The following is a 19723-nucleotide window of genomic DNA, read 5'->3' as shown; positions in this document are numbered from 1 at the left end:
AGCCCAGTTCCCCTTGTGTTGTTTCAAATTTTATTTCCTGTACATGGAAAATCGGTACGCGCTCGTCTCATTTTTTGTTTTGTTCTTACTGGTATTCATACTATTCCATGTTGTAGGAATTGTCCCTGTCTTCGTACAAAAGAAAAGTTCGGGTCTTGAAATCCCTCCAGTCCTTTCCAATTTTCTTGAATCGCGAAATTGAGGCGAAAGATGCAGCCTTTTTTCAGTGAGTGCATGTAATACGTACGTTACTACCTATTGCGAGTCTCATTATTTTGGTATCCTAAAGTAGGGCACTTTTGGGACTACAAGAGATCCGTTAACTCCCACGCGGTATGAGTATATAGATCTGTATACTTGAAATGTGTACTGAACAGTTTTGAATCTGTGTGAACAAGTCATACAAGGTCATATAATGAAGATTAAAAAGTGGCATTTACTGCCTAACTATTTGAAGGCCGATGTGGAATATGGTAAATAGAATGTTCCTTTTGAGGCGGCCATAATTAACAAATTAATCCACCTTACAATACCTGCCTTTGAATAAAACAAAACACTGAAGACTGGGGTCTGTATTTATTAATCAACTGGTCCGATATTGTAAGCAGAAATATAAATTAACTTAATCTTTCGACAAGAGTTTGGATTAGCAAACCATCAATACTCAGAGTAGCTTGGTTGATTGCTGTACTCGGGTTTGATGGAAGAGTCTGTTCATCACCTTGCCAAATTCTCTAAAGATTTGAAGTGAGAAAAATAAGGTCAGTTAACCGTTTAATTGCTCAATTCAGTTACTCAAGTCTTGAATTCAGTTGTCCTTTTCTTGAACATTTTTTCCCCTGCCACAGAGGTCTTAACGAACTATATTTAGTCATTCTAATGCGAGATCTAGCTGCAGTATTCTAACATAATTTGGCCTTTTTTGGACAAATCGGTGAAATGTTTTCACGTTTTGTAAAAGGTGTTGTTATGTTAAAGGGTGCATCAGTGCCGCCGTGTGGTGCCTAATAATATGTTGTACAATCATTGTACGAAACACAATAAACCCTCATAACAGCTCTTTTAAAATAGACCCACGAACCGATATAAACAAAAGAAAGCCCAGAAAGTTTACCGCGTTGAGAAACTCGGTTATTCCAAAACCTTAAGGAGCTGTAGTGCTCTTTTTCAGACGTGTAATGGGTCTTTCAATGGCATAGCAAAGTACCAGCATCCGACTGACATGCCGGTTTACTGACAGGGTTCCTCTTCCTTACTTGAATAGTAGTAATGATGCAAATATCTTCAGTATAACTAAACTTGATGCAATCTTGTTATTTTACTTAGATTGTTTACTCATCCTACATTTACTTTGTTGAAATTTGGATTAGTAAGTGAGCTATTTCATTAAAAAATGCTAATGCCTAGCGGTATCGTTAAGGACAGACTGAGTGGCAATCGATTATCCAAAAATACCTATGGTTACTAGCCTGTGCGAAAGGATAAAAGAAACTTAGAACTAAGCGATGGTGACACACCGTGTGGAAATATGGCACGCTTTCATTTGCTTTTTAAAATGTATGTAGTTACATTTCCTTGGTGGCTTGTTGACCTTAGTGCACATGCGTGTGACAATGTGTGAAGCAGGTTTCTACCCGGCTAAAAACCTGAAATGAGATGCTGTTTAATTCGTGACGCAATATTGGTTCTATTTTTTAGCCGTGAAGGTGGCATCACCAATGACCTTCAGAAACCATCAGACCTATTTGATCGGATCACGTGACTAAATTTCTTGTGGGAATCCTCTAACAGGGGTGTCTTGCGCTGACCCAACACACGCGGGCTCTGATAGCGAGACTCTTCCTTTAGTTGATTTATAGGATATCAAGTGGCAATGAAACGCATTTTCCTTAATAAGATTAAACATTCCTGATTCCATTTAGCACGACGAGCAGAGCACCGGAACGTTGTGAAAGTATATCCAGCTTTTTCTCGTTTTCTAGTCATGTTTAACTGCGTAGCCGAGCTTGTCAATCATCAGTATCAAACGCTACGCCCGTACGTCATCTTACGTCAGCTTAACCAAATCAATCAATCACACTAATCATTGGCTTGAAAAACATAGTTATCGAGCTCCAGGGAACTTAATTATCTGAAGTTTTAACCTGCAACATTTTAAACAAAGGATTCCAATTACAATAAACTTAGAGCAGGATCGCAGTGATTCGTTGCAAAAGCCAATTAATACTACTTTTGATAATTACTGGAATGCTTCAGATATGCGGATTTAGACCTCAAAAATTTCTCTGCGTTAACCTTTTCAAAGGAAGCGTAGCAAGCTTGTCAAAAACGACTAAATAATTTTCGTATGGGTTTGGCTATTGTTTTCATTGTATTTTTGTCTTATTTTTTCCAAGCACAGTGTGACATATTCATTTCAGTACTTTAGGCGCTGTGTGAGTTTCTCGACCGAGCGCATGTGGTTTTACGTCTAATTCTGTATACAACAACAACAACGACATTTCTTTAGGTAGGTACATGATCCCTTATTTTTCTAATACATCTGTGATGGTCTCTTCATAACGATTGCTTGCCCGTGTATGCTCCAGGGATATGTCACTAGTTTAACTGTTTACCGCCCTTTCTTCATGATTTTATATTGACTTACTTTAGGAATAAGCTCCGCCATTATTGTTGGTAAGCCACTTAGGATAGATACCGCATGCATCAGTATACTGACTACAGTGAGCAAGACGCGGTGTAAAACACTAAGTTATGTTAGCATGTTGTTCAAGAACTATTTAATAAACCCAGAATACCTGATAGATAAACTTAACGTACTGTTAGAGAAACTTGAAAAAAACTTTCCGTATTTACGTTAACGACTTAAAACTGACAGATGAAGAATATTAAGGTGACTGTTCCGCTGAGCGGTGTTCATTAACACTGCTGGTTCTGAGGCCGGTGAGGTAAGTTACTGATGAGATATATTGAAATAAGTAGAGAATAGCTGAGTTTGAAACAGTGAAGAGGTTAAAAGGTTCATCAGATCTGATCTTTTCTACTCAATTTTGCTCGCTTCATTGGATTGGTTTTTCGGCATTGAATTCTTACTTTGAATACTGATGTTGCATTGCACTAAAGCTAGTACGGAAGGTATCAGCGATACAAACATCACTCACTTACTGTTTAGTAAAACGTTAACATGTTATCTGATTGAACCTTGTTTTAAACATGCCCTCAGCTAAAACAGTGTTGTAGAGAGTTTGTACACTAAATGCAGCCCACTTGGCTACACTGTCATAGTGTATATTATACTTTCAAAATTGGTTAGGTAGATCTGACAGTACAGGGGCACCCAACGAGGATATAGTTCAAAACCACTTAACATAGCATTGTTAAACGTATTTTAGTATTCAAACGGTAGATATAGGCATATTTTTATCCCCTAAAAACTTTTCATCTGTTCGGATTTCCTAGCTGAAAGTCTAGTGATCCGAAAATTATAGGGATAAAAACTTACCGTCTCGAAAATTTCAGCCAGGAAAAGGCTCCCGAAAATTCTAGGTGGCCTTTTTTAGGGTCAAAATCCGTTAAAAATAGGTAATTATACCATTTTGTAGATGTTCGAAAATCCTAGGAGAGGCAGGCAAGCAAGAAATTTTACAACAAATGCTCCGAAAATTCTAGATCTCAAATCGTCTTCCGAACGGATATTTTCCCGAAGATTGCCGTTGGGTGCCCCTGACAGTAGGGCCTGTTGTTTCGATACAGTTTTTCAGATACCAGATATTTTCCAATTGCCTTGAAAATGAATTTATCCTTGTCCGATCGCTATACGATTTTCATCACTATTTGAATTTGGATTCAAGACGTTTGTCAAAGTACAGTTTTAAGTTAAGTTGACATTACCATGGCAACGGTACAAAAATTTTGAAATTAGTTTAAAATGTATTTTGCGCTATCCAGCTGCCATTAAAAATCTATCATCGTTTACTCAAAGTATAAAAAAACCATGTATTTTTTACGTTTTATCAATGTACAGGTTTTCAGCCATGCGGCCAGTACTGATTGCTGGCACAGCTGTGAAAACTGAAATTGGAAATTTCCAATTAGAGTCAGCGGTCTTCATCATAGTACGCTACCAAAATATCGAAAGCCATATGAAAACAGCGTTATTTGCAGCTTCAATTTATCATGGTTAAATCGGTTCAGCCATTTAACAACTGCCACCTTTCCGCCTCAAATTTACATTTAGAAAAGGGTACCCGCTTTTCTTGTTTGGCCATTTTTTAGAAAAATTTTTGGCTCGTTTCTTATTCGTTAGTTTTATATCATTTTGAGCTTATGCAAATATAAATATGTGACTTTCTGAATGGGTGTGTTGTTTGTAGAAACACTGAATTTTGCGATTAGTTGAACTAGCGGCTTTGAGCGGAACGGACATGGCACAAGCTGGAAATCTAACAGACTTTTACTTTTCTCTTCATTATCTAAGACACAAATCCAGTCACAGGCCGAAATTAAACACGGATCGGGTTAAGAACTCCTATTTTATTCGCCTCATTTTTAATGTCTTACCTTTGTAATTAATATTTTGGAAATTAGTCAATAACTTTTGGATTTTTTAAAAATATAATTTATCCTCTGTACTGAATTACTACAATGTAACTTAGTTAATCAAAATTGGAAGCTTTGTAACAAAAGATGTGTACTTTTTATCTTATGAATAAATTAAGTCCACTATTATTATTATTATTGTTATTATTATTATTATTATTATTATTATTATTATCATTATTATTATTATTATTATTATTATTGTGTGCATGTCTCACATCTATAGGTGGCCTTATTCTCCAAAGCATCAAGCTATCTCCTATAGCCTTAGGTGTCTAGGGTCCTTCTTATAGGATCTTATTATTATTATTATTATTATTATTATTACTAGTAGTAGTAGTCGTAGTAGTAGTGGGTGTTTTAGGCGAAATTAATTGTAAATAAAAAACTATTATTATTATTAATTATTATAACAATGCAGTGCGTAAAAAAGAAAAAATATCTGAACTTGATCAAAGAAATAAGTAGAAATTACAGCTGTGTGAAATTTGTAAACCTATCCATGAGCTCTCTTGGCGTTTTGTCCACCGAATGCTCTACGTTTTTAGACATGATGAATGACTTTAGCAATGACAACAAGTAGCAACATTATATAATAAAAAAAATGATAAATATAACCATTGGAACAACATATTTCATCTTTTGTTGTACAAATACGAATTGGAATAGCCCAGACTTAATGAAATTTTGATTTTTTTTTCTTTTTTCTTTTTGCTTTTTTGAATAATACAATCTCAAGCAGCCAATTGTAAATTGCCTTTACAATTACAAAGAAAATTCAAATAACATATTTGTTTTTAAAGATTCATGATTATTCACTGCGGTTAACTTTTAAAAACAATGATTTTAGCCACATCCCTATGTATTATTAACTCTCGCAGGTATATAATATCAATTGAAACCTCAATAGAAGAGAACATAAAAAATTAATTTCTTAAGAAACGAATGAGGGATTTATAGCTTGTTTTAAACACGAGTGCATAAATAGAAAAAAAAGTTTGTTCTTAATCGAATTCACAAAACTATTTTGTTTCTACACAATGGCATCACAAGTTATGCACGCACGTGTTTATTTCCGCAAAAAAGAAGCCTTAATTGTTAATATTCAAAACAGCGTGTTGCCAGAGAGGAACAGATGTTGTACACGTGTTGTTAGTTAAGATTTCGGACAGCATGTGTCAATAACAGTAGATTACCTGATTTGAGCGGTTAGTATGTTAACAAAGTGCGGTTGCTTGCAGTTGGCAATGTGTGTGGAGTAATTGCGGGGGCCAAACAGCTTCAGAAAGGTAAGCGAAAAAGGTTAAATAGTAATGAAAAGAATAATTCGGTTTCATGTTAAGCATTTTGTTTTTTATAAAATTTTCTTCGAAAAAAAAAAAGGAAATTTCATGGAAAGTTTCGTTGTAAATTTCCTCTCTAAGTATAAACAACACAGTTGATAAAGTTCGCCAAAATTCGGCTTCAGTTTTATCAGAGTCCAGTTTAATAAAATATATCCGGGACCCGATTTCACTTGCTTTTAAAATAGGAGGGGTCAGTATCTTGGCAGGATCCTCTCAAACTTACCAATCACAGTTACAAAATTATAACCTAAACGAAGAAGCCGATTAGGGTATCGTTCAATAAACGGCCGCGGAAACCTTTCAGCCTTTTAGAAATTAACACAGTAAAATATCGAAAGCCTTAGGCCCGGTTCACATGCAGCACTTCACATGAGGCGAATCCAATTTCCAATTCAGGACGACTCAAACTAATTTAGGCCGGCTGAATTGATTCAAACGCCAGTCTTTACTCGAGCCGAACTAATTTTTTTTTTTTTTTTAAAAAAGGGAAAAAACACTAATTTCGGTAAACTTGTTGCATTTGGTTCGGCTCATGAAAAGTTCGACGTCTGAATCAACGCCGGTTCGCAACCGTTAATCACGGCTAAGCTAAGCTTAAAAAAGGGCTTCAATTAGCCGCTTCCAATTGATTTAAAAACCGTACTTTACATCGAATTCAATTTTATTCATGTGAAGTACGGCTTCTGTACAGAGCCTAAGTTCCACACGCCCATTTTCTTTGTAAGCACAGTCTAGTCATCAACTGAATGCAATTCATTTTAAAATTTTCTTTACCAAAAAGTTATTTCGATAGACAGAGGAGGCACTTAGATCCCTAAGCTAATAAGTTCTATAACGAGCAAGTAACAGTTTTCTGGAAGTCTGTCGTAAGAGAACCGTTGAAAGTTAGTCTCCCGCTAGCTGCGCGCGCGTTTGAAATAACGATCTGTAATGTTTCGCGCATATTTCCGGCTCACTTTTAAATATTGCAAAGGACAGAAGTGGACCCCTGAATTCGTCTTGATTAATATTAAAAACCACTTCTTTACGCTGAATTATTACTTTTCTGAGTAAACAATCAATCTTGGGTAAAAACTTTATTAAAATTTTACGAGTGAAATTTGCGTATAAAATGTAAGGGACTCATTCGCTATTTTAAATTGCCTTAAAATCTATGCGCCACTATTAAAGCAATACTTACAAGAGGATATTGACTTGAAAGTGAATATGTTCCATATCACGGGTGCATTCTCCAAACAGGCTGACTGTTGAATTTTGAGGTTTTCTATTTACTTACAGGGTAACCACAGGTGATTTTTCCTCCAGTGACTAGTTACCTGTTTTGCCTCGGCAACGAGATAAACTGAGTATCACATACACTTGCAAATCTCGAAAAAGCAATGCAGAAATTCTTTTCAAATGCAAATTATCCTTTACTGTCTCGTTTCTTGAGGCAGTGTTGTTGTTGTTTCTCGAAGAAAATGAGCTCAAGCTAGTGTAAGGAGTATGAAATACTGAATTATTAAATCTTAATCAATTTCGTCCCAACTTTGCCTCGAGTGTTTTGTCTGTTTTAATGGTTTCTGTACTGTAGGTGCTAATTTTAGATGAAAGCTTGAGAATTGTAGTTAATCGACTGCTGGTCATATATTGTACCAGTAATGCAGTTTTACAGCTTTGGGCAAAATGTTAAGATCCGTGAATGTTCAAAATGGCTTGTTCATAAAATTTTCTGGAGACGTAAATTCAAGATATTTCGTTGAACATCCTTTGCTGGAAATTAGGATTCAATCAGCATGGTTTGATTAAAACTGTTTCATGGAGCAAACTGAGCGGCAAAGAGGTCGACTTGCCGGCACGCGCAAGGCAAATGGCCTGTGTCGAATGTATGCATAAAAGCACATTCATGGCTATTTTTCTTCCCTCATTGAGCTAAATCTGTGACAAGCTGTCGCAAAGACCCTGTGACGCATAAAAGCAACTTTACACAACAAATACGCTCCCTTAAAAGCCTGCTGTATTCATATGCAAATTCAGGCCACAAGTCATAAGCACCTCTGGGCACTTGAATCAGTTGTTTTGTTTTCTCGCACAATAACAGAATTATATCTCTCCCAGGAGGAAAGAAAGCGCCCTGCTATTGGACAGTTCATCGAAACTGCGGTTATTACAGGACTAGTGCCTCGTGCCATTCCAAGTAGTAATTAATATCAGTGTTTTCAGTTGGCTTCACTAACCAGCCGTCTAGAACTAAGTCGTGAGCCGCGCGAGCAAGCAATGGATTCTTTTAAAGACTGCTGGATTGTAATCTGTTGGTTTAACTTTGTATATTGTGGCTACGTTTGGTCTACGATTGTGGAAGAGGGCTGTATTTGGACAGGAAGGTAAGAGATAGCGTATTTTAACAGTTTGCTGCGAATAACAACCAGCACTAATTAAAGGTTTGTTCATCCGAGCAACTCGTGGCAGTTGCAAAGATGGATATTATCCTTAGTTTATTAAACTGTTAGGTGCATCTAAAATGGTGGATCAAAATATTCTTTTATTACTGCTGGCAGTAATGATTGAATTCTTCGCAGAGCAATAATGACCACAAGCAAAAGTTATCATTTTCATCGCAAACTTCCGTTAAAAAAGACTTTTGCTCTAAGTGGTTGAAATGATACGTCAGTCATCGCTTTCGTGCATGCTCTGCACTGTTGACATAGTGCATTGCGTATGGAAGAAAATGCGTGTTAATTTAACTCGGGTTAGCAAAATCTTCCTAACGAAGAAATCTAGACACTTGAAAATACAAGATTTGAACATGTACTGTCGTTTTCACTCACCTCTGATATCGTCATTTAAAATTGTTAACTAATATTATCAATCTGCAAAAGCTCAGCAACTTCTAAACTAGCGATAGAACTCTGAAAAAACGTGAAAAAGAAGTGAATCAAAAGCAGGCAGGTTTTAGTGGCGCTCGGAGTATCAGTTTTATCATTGTGTTCTTTGATTTTTCTTTGCATGAAGTCGTTAAAGCGCTTTTTAAAGTAATTTATTCATATTTGTGTTTTTTTTTTCAACGCATTAGCCAGCCTCTTGTGGCACGTGCGTCGCTTTTGTACGCGAGGATGCCATTGTTTGAAAGCACGCAATACAAAGAACTTTGCGAGCATGGATTTGGTATTTTGCCGCAAACAGCTTCGCCATTGTTTTGGTTGCTTTTCATGATTGTTTAACCTTGCTCTAAAGAACTTGGAAGACACATGCTCGTAATGATTAACGGAAACAAAAACACGTTAAGAATGTACTTTTCGAAACAGCACTTTCTACAGGTAATGTGAACATCGCACGAGCTTCTATCGCTGCATATGTCAATTGGTTTTTCCCAAGTAAATAATTTACAAAAAACATGGAAATAGATATTTCCTGTGTGTCAGACTGACAGATATACTGGTTAAAAAGTATAGTTGGGTTAAAATAAAATGTGGAGAATGTTCTTATAATTTGTCATGCGTAAAAGAAGAATGAGCCTTACGATAAGATCCTTTGGCCCCTGCCGACATCATAATTGTGATGCACATATAAAGTGCTCTGTTCAGTAAACTTCGTATAATGACAAATTTTTTTTATAGAAGCTCTTAAAGATAACTACCCATATTCAATATCGCTTTAGTTACGAAATAGGAACCTGTGAAGCCATTAGGACTTTAGGAATAATCTACACGCCTTAACATTTTTGTTATTTGTTGCTTTCTCTCAGCGGTCTTCCTCATCAGGACACGCCATCTGTGATCAGTACAGAAACCTCGTGTCACCAGGGTGAACTTTATTGGACGGATCCTTTCGGTGGGCTTCGAGTCACATTTCATCCACGTAAAGTACAGTCAGAGTTTAAGATATGTTTTACTTCACGGCACCAGGGAGTTAATATATACAAAGAGGAGTTGAAGTCCCTTACTTTGTTGGCGACGGCTAACGAAAACGTGACAGAACATGCGGTTTGCATAAAGGGTAAAGCTGATCAATGGCCTGTACTTTATCTGGAAACACAAGAATACCAGACACTAACCCAAGTAAACTACACAGTATTTGAACACGGAAGAAAGCGACCAAGACATAGGAGAATTAAAGGTTAGATGATATAGAAACTAGTCGTTTTCAGTAACAATACTCAGTTACATCAGGGAAAAATGTATCAGTTATGCTATCATAGTTATGACACCATAGATTACTATACACGTTTCAAAACTTTGTAGTATTGTATATTGATACAGTTCCACTTTTTCTTATTTCAGAATGCCGACCTTGTAAATACTCAAAACTGGTTGAATCTCTTTGCAGAGGTGATTTTGGTAAGTGTGTTCGCTGGTTGCAGTATATGGTAAAAGTCTCATTTGGTCAAGTAACCGTTGGCAAAAATGAGGGAAAAGAAAAGTGGTCGTAAGCCAACACTATTAACAGCCGATTTGCTATTGTTCTTTTGAAGTGTCCGCACATATTTTTTACACACTAAAGAATTTATAATTATTTTCGGACAAACTAAAAGTGTTTAATCTGCTTTATGTATTGCGAGACGTATTTAGATGTAATAGGGTACTTCTAAGATCTTCATCACTAATCAAGTGTTTAATACCCCCTGTCTATTTAATAGTGGTCCGTGGATATATTCACCCCTTGTTCCCTGTTGGAAATGGTCAGAAAGAACCAGCAAACATCATAGCTACCGAACTCATCAGACAAGAAAAGAACATTTTTGTAAAAAGCAAAGAAACCGGCGACAAATTTCGAGCGTTAGTAGAGGTACCTGCTGGCTGTCACTGGAAACAGATGGAAAAAATCGTTTTCCTTCTGACTGGAAATCTTGAATCTGGAAAAGGACCAGTTCTACAATGTCACATAAAGGAGGAAGTATGGGTCAAGCTTAAAAAAGAAACCATCTTAAATCTCTGCGGGCTTGTCCACGTCAAGGCAAAATTAAAAGAAGCCAAAACATTTTAATGAGATTATCATGAGCGTATTACGGTCACGAAGCAGATGACGTCAGAAGCCCTTCCTTAAGAGTGTCCTAAGATGCAGCTAAATGAGGTTGCGTAGTGAACTTATGTATCCATGACAACAAGTTCATTCACTTTTAATGTAATATAAGTTAGTTTCTAAGATCGAAACTTTGGTGATACGTCGGTGGAGGAGGATGGGAAAACACAGAAATTTGGTTTTATCGACAGGATAAATAAGTTAAATAGGTCACCTTAATAGTACATGAGCCAGAGCCATAAATACAGAGCCTGTCTGTACCAAGTGGGGAGACAAAGGCTCCTATCCCTAACCGCGGTACGTGAGATCAAGCAGGGCGTTTAACTATCAGTTTAAAGGGTAGAGGGTCGTTTTAACAACCAAACTCTCCGATACGTTCTTTGCGCTATTTTTGTTGTCTTAAACGATTTCTTGATAATAAGAGAGATAATACATTTACGAGCTAACAACTTTGAGTGTCTTTTTCAGCTGTCAGCCTTAAGGCCCGTTTCAAACGACGTGTTTTTTGTACTCAGTAGCGTTGCATTAGATTCGGTTAGTGTGACATTTGAAATGTGTCTGGGCAATAAGGAAAACGTTTTCCTATTTGGACATATACGGTCAGCAGTCGGCATCATTAGAAACATTATTCAATGATATTTAGTTCTTAAAGGACTTTAACTCGCATTTTTTGCAACTGATTTTGCTGGTATCACTGTATATTTTATTGCTAAGCATAACAGTAGAAACCTTTGGTTAACAAGGGTCGCACTTGACATTAATAACCGTAATGAGTCGTGGCCCATGGACAACTTGGGCAACAATTTTTAAACGGCTTCTCTCCTCGCGTCTTCTAACATAGTCGGACGAGAGGTTTAATGAGCAATCATGAGTATTATTTACAGCTATTAATCACCATTAGTAACATTTGACTAAGGAAAGGAAAAAAATAGCGTTTAAAATAGTTGAAGTCAGTGTCACCTAGTTAAATATGCCTTTACCTTTGCGTTCCATTCGACACAATTCTTTCTAACAAGGAAAAACAAAGTTACTAGGAGATCGCAGAATACTTTTTACGTCAGAATCTGTTGTATCCTTAAAGTCGAAATCAGTTTAAGTTGCTGCTTAAACAGTTTGATGCACCTGCAAAAGACCTTTCCCGCATTACGCTTCAGGGAGCGAACATAAAGAAATGAGGACGAGGCTCAGCTGGACAATTTGATACAAATCACTGTATTTTGTCCACCCGACCCTCGAGTTGGTGCCTTTGTTTACAGGAATGCGGGAAAGGTCTATATCCACTCCCTCCCCCCTCGCTAACTTTGCTGGAAGATATATCTCTGAATGGAAAACGCATCGGACGTTGAAATACTAGTAAAAACGTTTATGAATTGTAAATATAATTAAATTGAACGGTAAAAAAATATATATTATTTAACTATACCTATAGATATGGGACATAACTCAAGTAAAACTTGAACTTCATGATAAACATTTAACAATTGTAATAATTTTTTAAGTACTATTTGGCTAAGATTAAAGGGTCAGAGACTATAAACTCATAAACATGTGTGGTTTCTTTACGATCAGTAAAAAAAACTCAAGCATCAGGAGGGGGTGGCTCGTGAAGCGGAGGTTTGTGAAACACGTACGGTATTTCTACAACAACGAATAGTTTTACTACAGAAGCAGACTGACTTTTTTGTGGTTTCCGTATTAGCATGCATGCACCACACCGACCAAGTACCACTCACTCCCGAGTCACAAAAACAGAGCCCATCAGGGTTCCTGGCAAAAAAGGGGTAGTAAGTCAGACAAAAAACGTACAATGACCAACAGTCACATATAAGTTATAGTTATTTCGAGGAATTTGTTTTCTTCAAATGACTTTTAAAGGTTCACCCGAAACTGCGCATTATCGTGCATTATCGTGAACCAGTCCCTTTAATAACATTAACTTATGGCCCCTGAAGTCACATACAGCACTTTGAGTCAGTCTATTTTTGCAATGTGTTTACGCTGTAGTTTGGCTAGTTCTTCTTTGCACTAACGTGTAAAAGTATGCGAAATTTTGTTTCTCCAACTCTACCAAAACAACAGAAGTACCACTCATACTGTTATCCCCTTTACTGTCAATAATCTTTAAAAGTGGCTATTTTTTATGATATCGTCGACAAACATCATCCAAATTTGGCAGGATAAATTAGCAGGAGGATTTAAACTGAATAGTAGACACTTTTTTTTTTTTACCATGATCTTAGCTAAGACGAAACAAAAAGCAAACTGCAGTGACAAACATAAGGAAATACAGTATAAACGCATCTCTGGAAATAAAATGGCGTTTCGTATGTTCCAAATACATCTTCAGACATAATTAACCGTTGAAAAACAACAGCAACAGAAATTTAAATGTAGAGTAAGTAATTAAGGGCCTGTTTACATGGAGGTGGGAGACCTCAGGTAGTTGAGGTAAGCCGCTTAGTCGTAGCCTGTACCAGTCTCTCAGATAGTATAGTGGTGACGTCAGTAAAACGAGCAGAGCGAAAATAAGACGTGCGCGAATTGGGAAAGGGGGCGGTGGCGGCGGGAAACAAGGCTCTCCCCAGCACCCGCGCGTTTTTCGCATTTCTTTTTATTGAACGACTTTTCACCACTATCTCTGAGCCCGGAATAGGATAGCTTAGGTGGAGTAACCTGCCTGTCAATATAATCTCTCATTTTGAAATTGACATGTCACAGGCATTTCAATTTTCTAAATTTTTAACGAGTGGCCGTATTAACGAGTCAGTTTACTGTTTCGTATTTTAAAATTTGGCTGTTGGCAGTATTAACGGGTGACCGCATTAAGAAGATTTTTTTATATATATAAGAAAATGAGTGGCCGTAATAACAAGGTGACCGTTTTACCGAGGTGGCCGTAAGGCGGGGCTCCAAGGAGTTATACTCGGTAAGGGTCGAGTGACAATATTATTACTCTTTTATTTGCAAAACTGCACTGCCACCGTATGAACTTCACGCCATTAACTGATTCTCAAGATTTATTTTAAATCAAAAATAGACTCATCTTTTTCTTGTTGATTTTAATAGCAATTTCCAAGGACAAACTTTTTAAACCCATCATGAAGTTTAACAACCATCCCTAGGCAAATTTGCATAAGTTCACTTTCATTTAGCATCTATTATTTACCGCTAACAAAGGAACACGTGACTTCAAGCGAAACTGATCGAAATCCCATACTTCTTATTGGTTATTTTGTATCACTGTGCTAATTCAGTCATTGCCATGCTCGCGTGAAATGAGAGACAGCCAAACGCCACCTATCTCATCATTCAAGTCACCGCTGACAAACAACTCTGACTCAGAAGACGATATACCATCGTCGCAACCAGCCTCCAAGCTTCCCAGAACGCAAGCAGGTACCAAGAAAGCCAGCCCAGACTTCGGTAAACCGCCGCAGCCAGCCCCCCGGTCCTAACACGGAAGCGGGTTTCAGCAACTTGAGGAACAGAGTCGCGAATTTAGAATCGACGAGCGCCAAGTCCAGAAAATCCAACATGGTTCTCAAAGATCATGTTAAGAAAGGAATCTGCCCTATTGGTCTTCAGTACCAGGCCAGACCGCAGAGCTGAGAACAGGACCTCCTCAGCCTCATGATTGAACAGCTGAAAAAAAACCGTTAGCTCAGAAACTCAGACCATTAACAGGTTAAAAGAAACACTAGCCACCATGATTCCTGATCAAACAAAACGTGTGCAAGCAGAACGAAGGATCCAGTCAGCCGCGAACATATCAACTTTCAGAGCCAACAAACCCAAACAGCCAGCCAGAAAGAAGCAGAATGCAGACAGAATGCAGACAGCACTCACAACTCTATTTAAAGTATTTTCCAAATCTGAAAATAAAGGAAGAGTTGCATTGTATATTGGCAACTGTCTGTTTTACTGACTCTTCTTACGCTAACCCCGCGCGATCCCAGACTAAAAGTCAAAAGCGATCACTTCTGCGCAAAGCAAATACAATCTGTCCATCCATAACCTTAGAACAAATAATGATAAATACACTAAAGATTTGTCCACAAAAAATCTTACTGATCAAGAAACAGCTTTTTTTGCACGCAAAGGCCTAAAACTCATTCCGACTCCCCCAAAACCGGCTTCTCATAAAAACCTTTTAAAGGATTTTGAAGCATTTACTCGCTCTATGCGCTTGCAATATTTTTTGCTAATTCTAAGAGCAAGCCTCACCCGTTCCATGTTAAATCTAATTAGTAACCGCCGCCAGAACCATCAGTTGCCTTAGAAAACTATTTGGAACGCACAAAGTATGAGATTGCTTCTATTACTTTCTCTTCAGTTTGAGCGGGTAACTTATCAGCAAAACAAAGACAAGAATTAAAAACTTTAAGAACTAACAGCAAAGTAAACCACTAAAAAACAGCCACTAAAGTCATAACAGTCATAAAGTAAACGCTCTTTTTACAAACGGGCATATTGACCAAATGACTCACAAGTGGCTTAGTCAAGGCCAAAATCCACCACGAATATCGGAGTTCTACACGCTGACCAAGATACACAAAGCTATTTTACCTATATGCACGCGCGCGTTGTTCAATTTGTTTAGAAATGTGATGAATTACAGTAATTTATGAAAAATAGATTGAAAAGGTAAAATTACCTTGGGCACACATACACCAACCCAGATATGCGCACAGCCATATCACGCTCGCTAGAAGTAGTAGCCACGGACAGCTGTTTGGTATTTATTGGGGTTCATCAGCATGAGCGGGGAAAACCCGTGTCTCAAAGACTCTTTACTACCGAGGCGAGTGCAAAGCAAAGAGTACAAAGTGCCAGCTCCACGCAACACATGTGGGAAGGCGGATCATGGGTTGGTGTATGTGTGCCCCATGCTTTAAGTTTGTCTTTTGAAAATGGTGAACTAAACTGTTGTACTGCATAAATAATTTGAAGTCCCTACTTTATATAGCAAATTTTTCGAGATGTTAAAGCTCGTGTTTTTGTTGCGCACATGTCATTCTGCGTAAAATTTAGTGGTCTTATAAGCCAGTTTAGAATCCTCGAAAAATTGTATTTAAGTCCGCGAATATTCAGCGTATACATATTTATATTTGGTCCCTTTTTAAAGCAAAATAAGATTTATGGTGCGCCGATAAAGCCTTCCGAATTATTTTGCTTCAAAGACACAATAAATTTTACGGCGTTGTTTTTTCTTAGCGGCAGGCACTAAAAAATTCCAGCGAGCAAATGCGACAGCTACTCGGCGTGTATGATGCAAATGAATATCCACCCGACGACTGGTTGAAGACGGGATGAGCACGGGACTCACAAACACGCGCACGGACCGTGGATTCTAGGATCTGTATTACGTGTCCGCTCGAAAGCAATGCATTGTCTGTTCTGCATTATGTCATAAATGTTGCTTACATTACTGCATGTTACATCGATTCGAGATTTTTTCTGCCCTTGGAATAATCGCGCACGGCCTCCTCTATTAGGCTGCCATCTCGCAGCTGCTCTTTGGCAATAAAGCATGCAAACTAAATAAGGTAAAGGTTTTTACTGCTGATATTTTCATTTAGGAAAGGTTGTAAATCCCTAACTATCAGCAATGGGTGACCGACTGTCCTCTCAGTGCCAAGATTTCGAAATGGTCCCATTTCATTTTGCGACGTGATATGGTCCGTAATACCAGATGAGTGATTGCCGCTCGTAATGGATTTAATTTGAAGTGCTCTGTTTTCCTAAATCTACGTTTAGTTTGACCAATGTAAAATGCTGGCAGTCCCAACAACCAGCCTTATTATCTCCCCTGAACATTAAAGCACGGAAGAGCCTGTCTGCTTTGTAAATCTAAATAAGGTAGAATTAAGAAGACTTCCTTTTTGGGGAATGTGGTGGTTGGCTGTTTTGGTCTGTTTTCTTACTTGAGAACATGTTGTAATTTAACACACAGCTGGGATAGCCGTTTTGTAATAACAGTTTTTTCAGTTCATCCAAAGAAGAACTAAAAAGAGAGGGTGACGAGCAAATGCGGAAACAGCGAAATAAGTTTTATCCTGTACGGGGGAGGAGGAAAGGGGGGGCTACTTCCCATACATTCTCTTAAATGAAATCCATAACAGCGAAATAAGGTTTATCTTGTACAGGGGGGGTGGGGGGGGGGGAGACCACTTCCCATACATTCTCATTTTTCTTCCGCTGAGTTTGGAAAGCGGAAACAACCGCCGAAGAGTTGGGATATCGAGTACTGTTTTGCTGCAAACCTAAAGAAAGTTAAAGTCGCTTCAAGGTACAGAGCTTTCAGCAATAGATGTAACTTGTTTCTTAGGGTCGTTTGAATTTTAACTTTGAATTCAAGGTGTTTACTGATCGTTATAAACGAAGTTAAATGTTATAAACAATTATTGGATGAGGTTTTCGTAATATCCGGAATAATCAAGGTCGAGGTAAGCGTTATTAGCCGAACAGAAGGCCGAGACTGATAACACTTACCTAGACCTTGATCATTTAGGGTATCACAGAAACCGAATCGTAACATGCAAAACAGTATCGTAACTCACGGTAATTTATGCACCAAGCTTGGGCCGCCTGTTGTGGTAGCAACGATTTGGCACGTGCAGAGACTAAAGGTTATTGAGATCTATTTGAAGATGGCTGGTGTTAACGATAACTGGCAGACGAAATTACCCAGTATTGAAGAAAGGACAAAGTTTATTTTCAACAAAGAACTCATGAGCGATGTGAAGTTTGTTTTTACCGAGGCGAATGATAACGGAAGCAAGAAGGCAAAGCTGGTTATCCCAGCTCACAAGTTTGTTCTTGGCATCAGCAGCCCAGTGTTCTATGCCATGTTGTATCATTATGGTCCAATGGCGGAAACTGGAGACTCCATTGAACTGTCTGACTGTGATTATGAGAGTCTGCTAGAGCTGTTTCGCCATTTGTACGGCGATGAGGCAAATTTAAGCGAAAGCAATGTCATGCAAGTTTATTACTTGGCCGTGAAATACATGGTACCTTCCCTTGCAGCGAAATGCACAGATTATATGTATGACACCGTGGATGGATCTAATATATTTTCCATTTTGCTGCACGCTCAGAAGTTCAAGGAAAAACAATTAGAAGATCGTTGCTGGGAGGTGTTGGCTACCAAAGCAAGCGTAGCCGTGAATTCTCATGAATTCATTACACTTGATCGACCTGTTGTTGAATCGGTTGTGAAGAAGGAAAAGTTGTTTGTCGGAGAAGTGGAATTATTCCAGGCAGTTGATAGCTGGGCCACAAAAGAAATTGAAAGGAAAGGTCTAGCTCTAAATGGAAATATAAAGCGGCAAGTTTTAGGAGAAGAAATTGTGAAAGCAATAAGGTTCCCTTTGATGTCACAGAAGGAATTTGCATCTATTGTTCTTGACAGCAACATACTTACGTTGAAAGAGGTTGTTGACATGATGAAATACTACAGTGAAGTATTAACAACGCGTCCACCGTTTCCACAAGTTCCAAGGTCCGGTCCATTCCTGCGCTGCTTTACATTTTATCCTAGTTCCGTGCCAATTAACCTCGGTTGGCAGTCCCCGGATGTTTTTTCCAGCTCACCGCGTAACAATACGATTTCGTTTGAAGCCAACAAATCATTTTTCCTCCATGGATTGCAGATCTTTGGAAAAGAAGGCAGTACATACGGTGTTTCTGAAGTCAGAGTTACTGGAGGGTATTTCAATGGTGTTCCTTCTCTGTTTAAGCAGTCAGAAATATTTGTCTCTAAGACATACAAGGACAGAGAAAATTCAGCTGATTACTTTGACGTGTTGTTTAGCCAACCCGTTTATGTAGAAAATGGTAAAAGATGCCACATAGTTTCACACATAACAGGTCCGTTGGCACCCAAATATTATTCAAGTGTTTCGACGCCCGTTGAATGCGCGGACGTCACTTTCACGTTCGGTGGAAATAAAGATGAGGTGGCTGCTCTGATATTTAGCTTTCAAACTTAGTTTTGAAAGAGTCAGCAGACTTATTACTGTCTGCCATAATTCATATTTTCAACCCAACAGAAGTTTCCCTTATTAGTCTTATGTACATCCACATCTACATATTTTAGTTCAGTGGTAAAAATAGCTGAGACATCACACCAACCGTAAAATAATAGAAAACGATGATATAAAATTAAATAAAAATATATAACTATGTAACTATATTACTTTAAAAAGCTTATAAATTAGATTTAAAAGAGTCTAATGAAGTTGCTGATACAATGGCCTCAGGGAGGCAGTTCCAGTCAGCTACAGTTCTCTGAAAATATGAAAGTTTAAAGAATGTCCTCATTTGCTTATGGCACTCGAAATCTAAATTGATGGCTTCCCCTCGTACGACTGTCAGAGTGTTGAATTGAATGTTCTCGGCTACCTATATCAATAAGACCATGAGTTAGTTTATACATAAGTGTTAACCTGAACTGTCTTCTTCTCATTTCCAGTGTGTCCCACCCTAGGTCTTTATTCATGCTTGCTTTGGCAGCGAGACTCAGAAAATGCAAGCGTTTCTTCTCCTTTTTGTTCTTGCGTGCTTGCCAAAAGGGTATCATTGTCACAGGCGTTCCTAGCGTAGACCGTGGAAACTGGGGATAAGAATCGCGACGTGCCACATCGGTATACTTTATTTTGTGCAGAAAGGTTAGGAAAGATTGATGAAAAAGACGTCGAGCTTTTCAGTCTTGAGCGGGTCGGTCCACGAAAGTGTTGATTACTTTGGAACAACTGGACACTTCAGTGAAAACTTTG

General features: G+C 38.1%; 3 protein-coding genes across 3 annotated transcripts in view; all 3 read left to right on the top strand.

The window, feature by feature from the left end:
• LOC140940178 (serine/threonine-protein phosphatase PP1-gamma catalytic subunit B-like) overlaps nucleotides 1-19723 on the top strand; it is a 53596-nt gene that overhangs the window by 3678 nt on the left and 30195 nt on the right. The window lies entirely within an intron of this gene.
• On the top strand, nucleotides 5805-12474 carry LOC140941054 (meteorin-like protein). The gene is made up of 5 exons (XM_073390009.1): nucleotides 5805-5888; nucleotides 8043-8308; nucleotides 9670-10040; nucleotides 10205-10261; nucleotides 10561-12474. Exons 2-5 carry the CDS (start codon nucleotides 8202-8204, stop codon nucleotides 10905-10907), a joined length of 882 nt encoding a protein of 293 aa, XP_073246110.1. The 5' UTR covers nucleotides 5805-5888; nucleotides 8043-8201; the 3' UTR covers nucleotides 10908-12474.
• Nucleotides 17480-18937, top strand: LOC140940754 (BTB/POZ domain-containing protein 6-B-like). The gene has a single exon (XM_073389713.1). The coding sequence runs from the start codon at nucleotides 17480-17482 to the stop codon at nucleotides 18935-18937; it is 1458 nt and encodes a 485-aa protein (XP_073245814.1).

The sequence above is a fragment of the Porites lutea genome, chromosome 6, assembly GCF_958299795.1.
Source record: "Porites lutea chromosome 6, jaPorLute2.1, whole genome shotgun sequence".
Taxonomy (NCBI): Eukaryota; Metazoa; Cnidaria; class Anthozoa; order Scleractinia; family Poritidae; genus Porites; species Porites lutea.
This window is presented reverse-complemented; position numbering and strand designations above follow the sequence as displayed.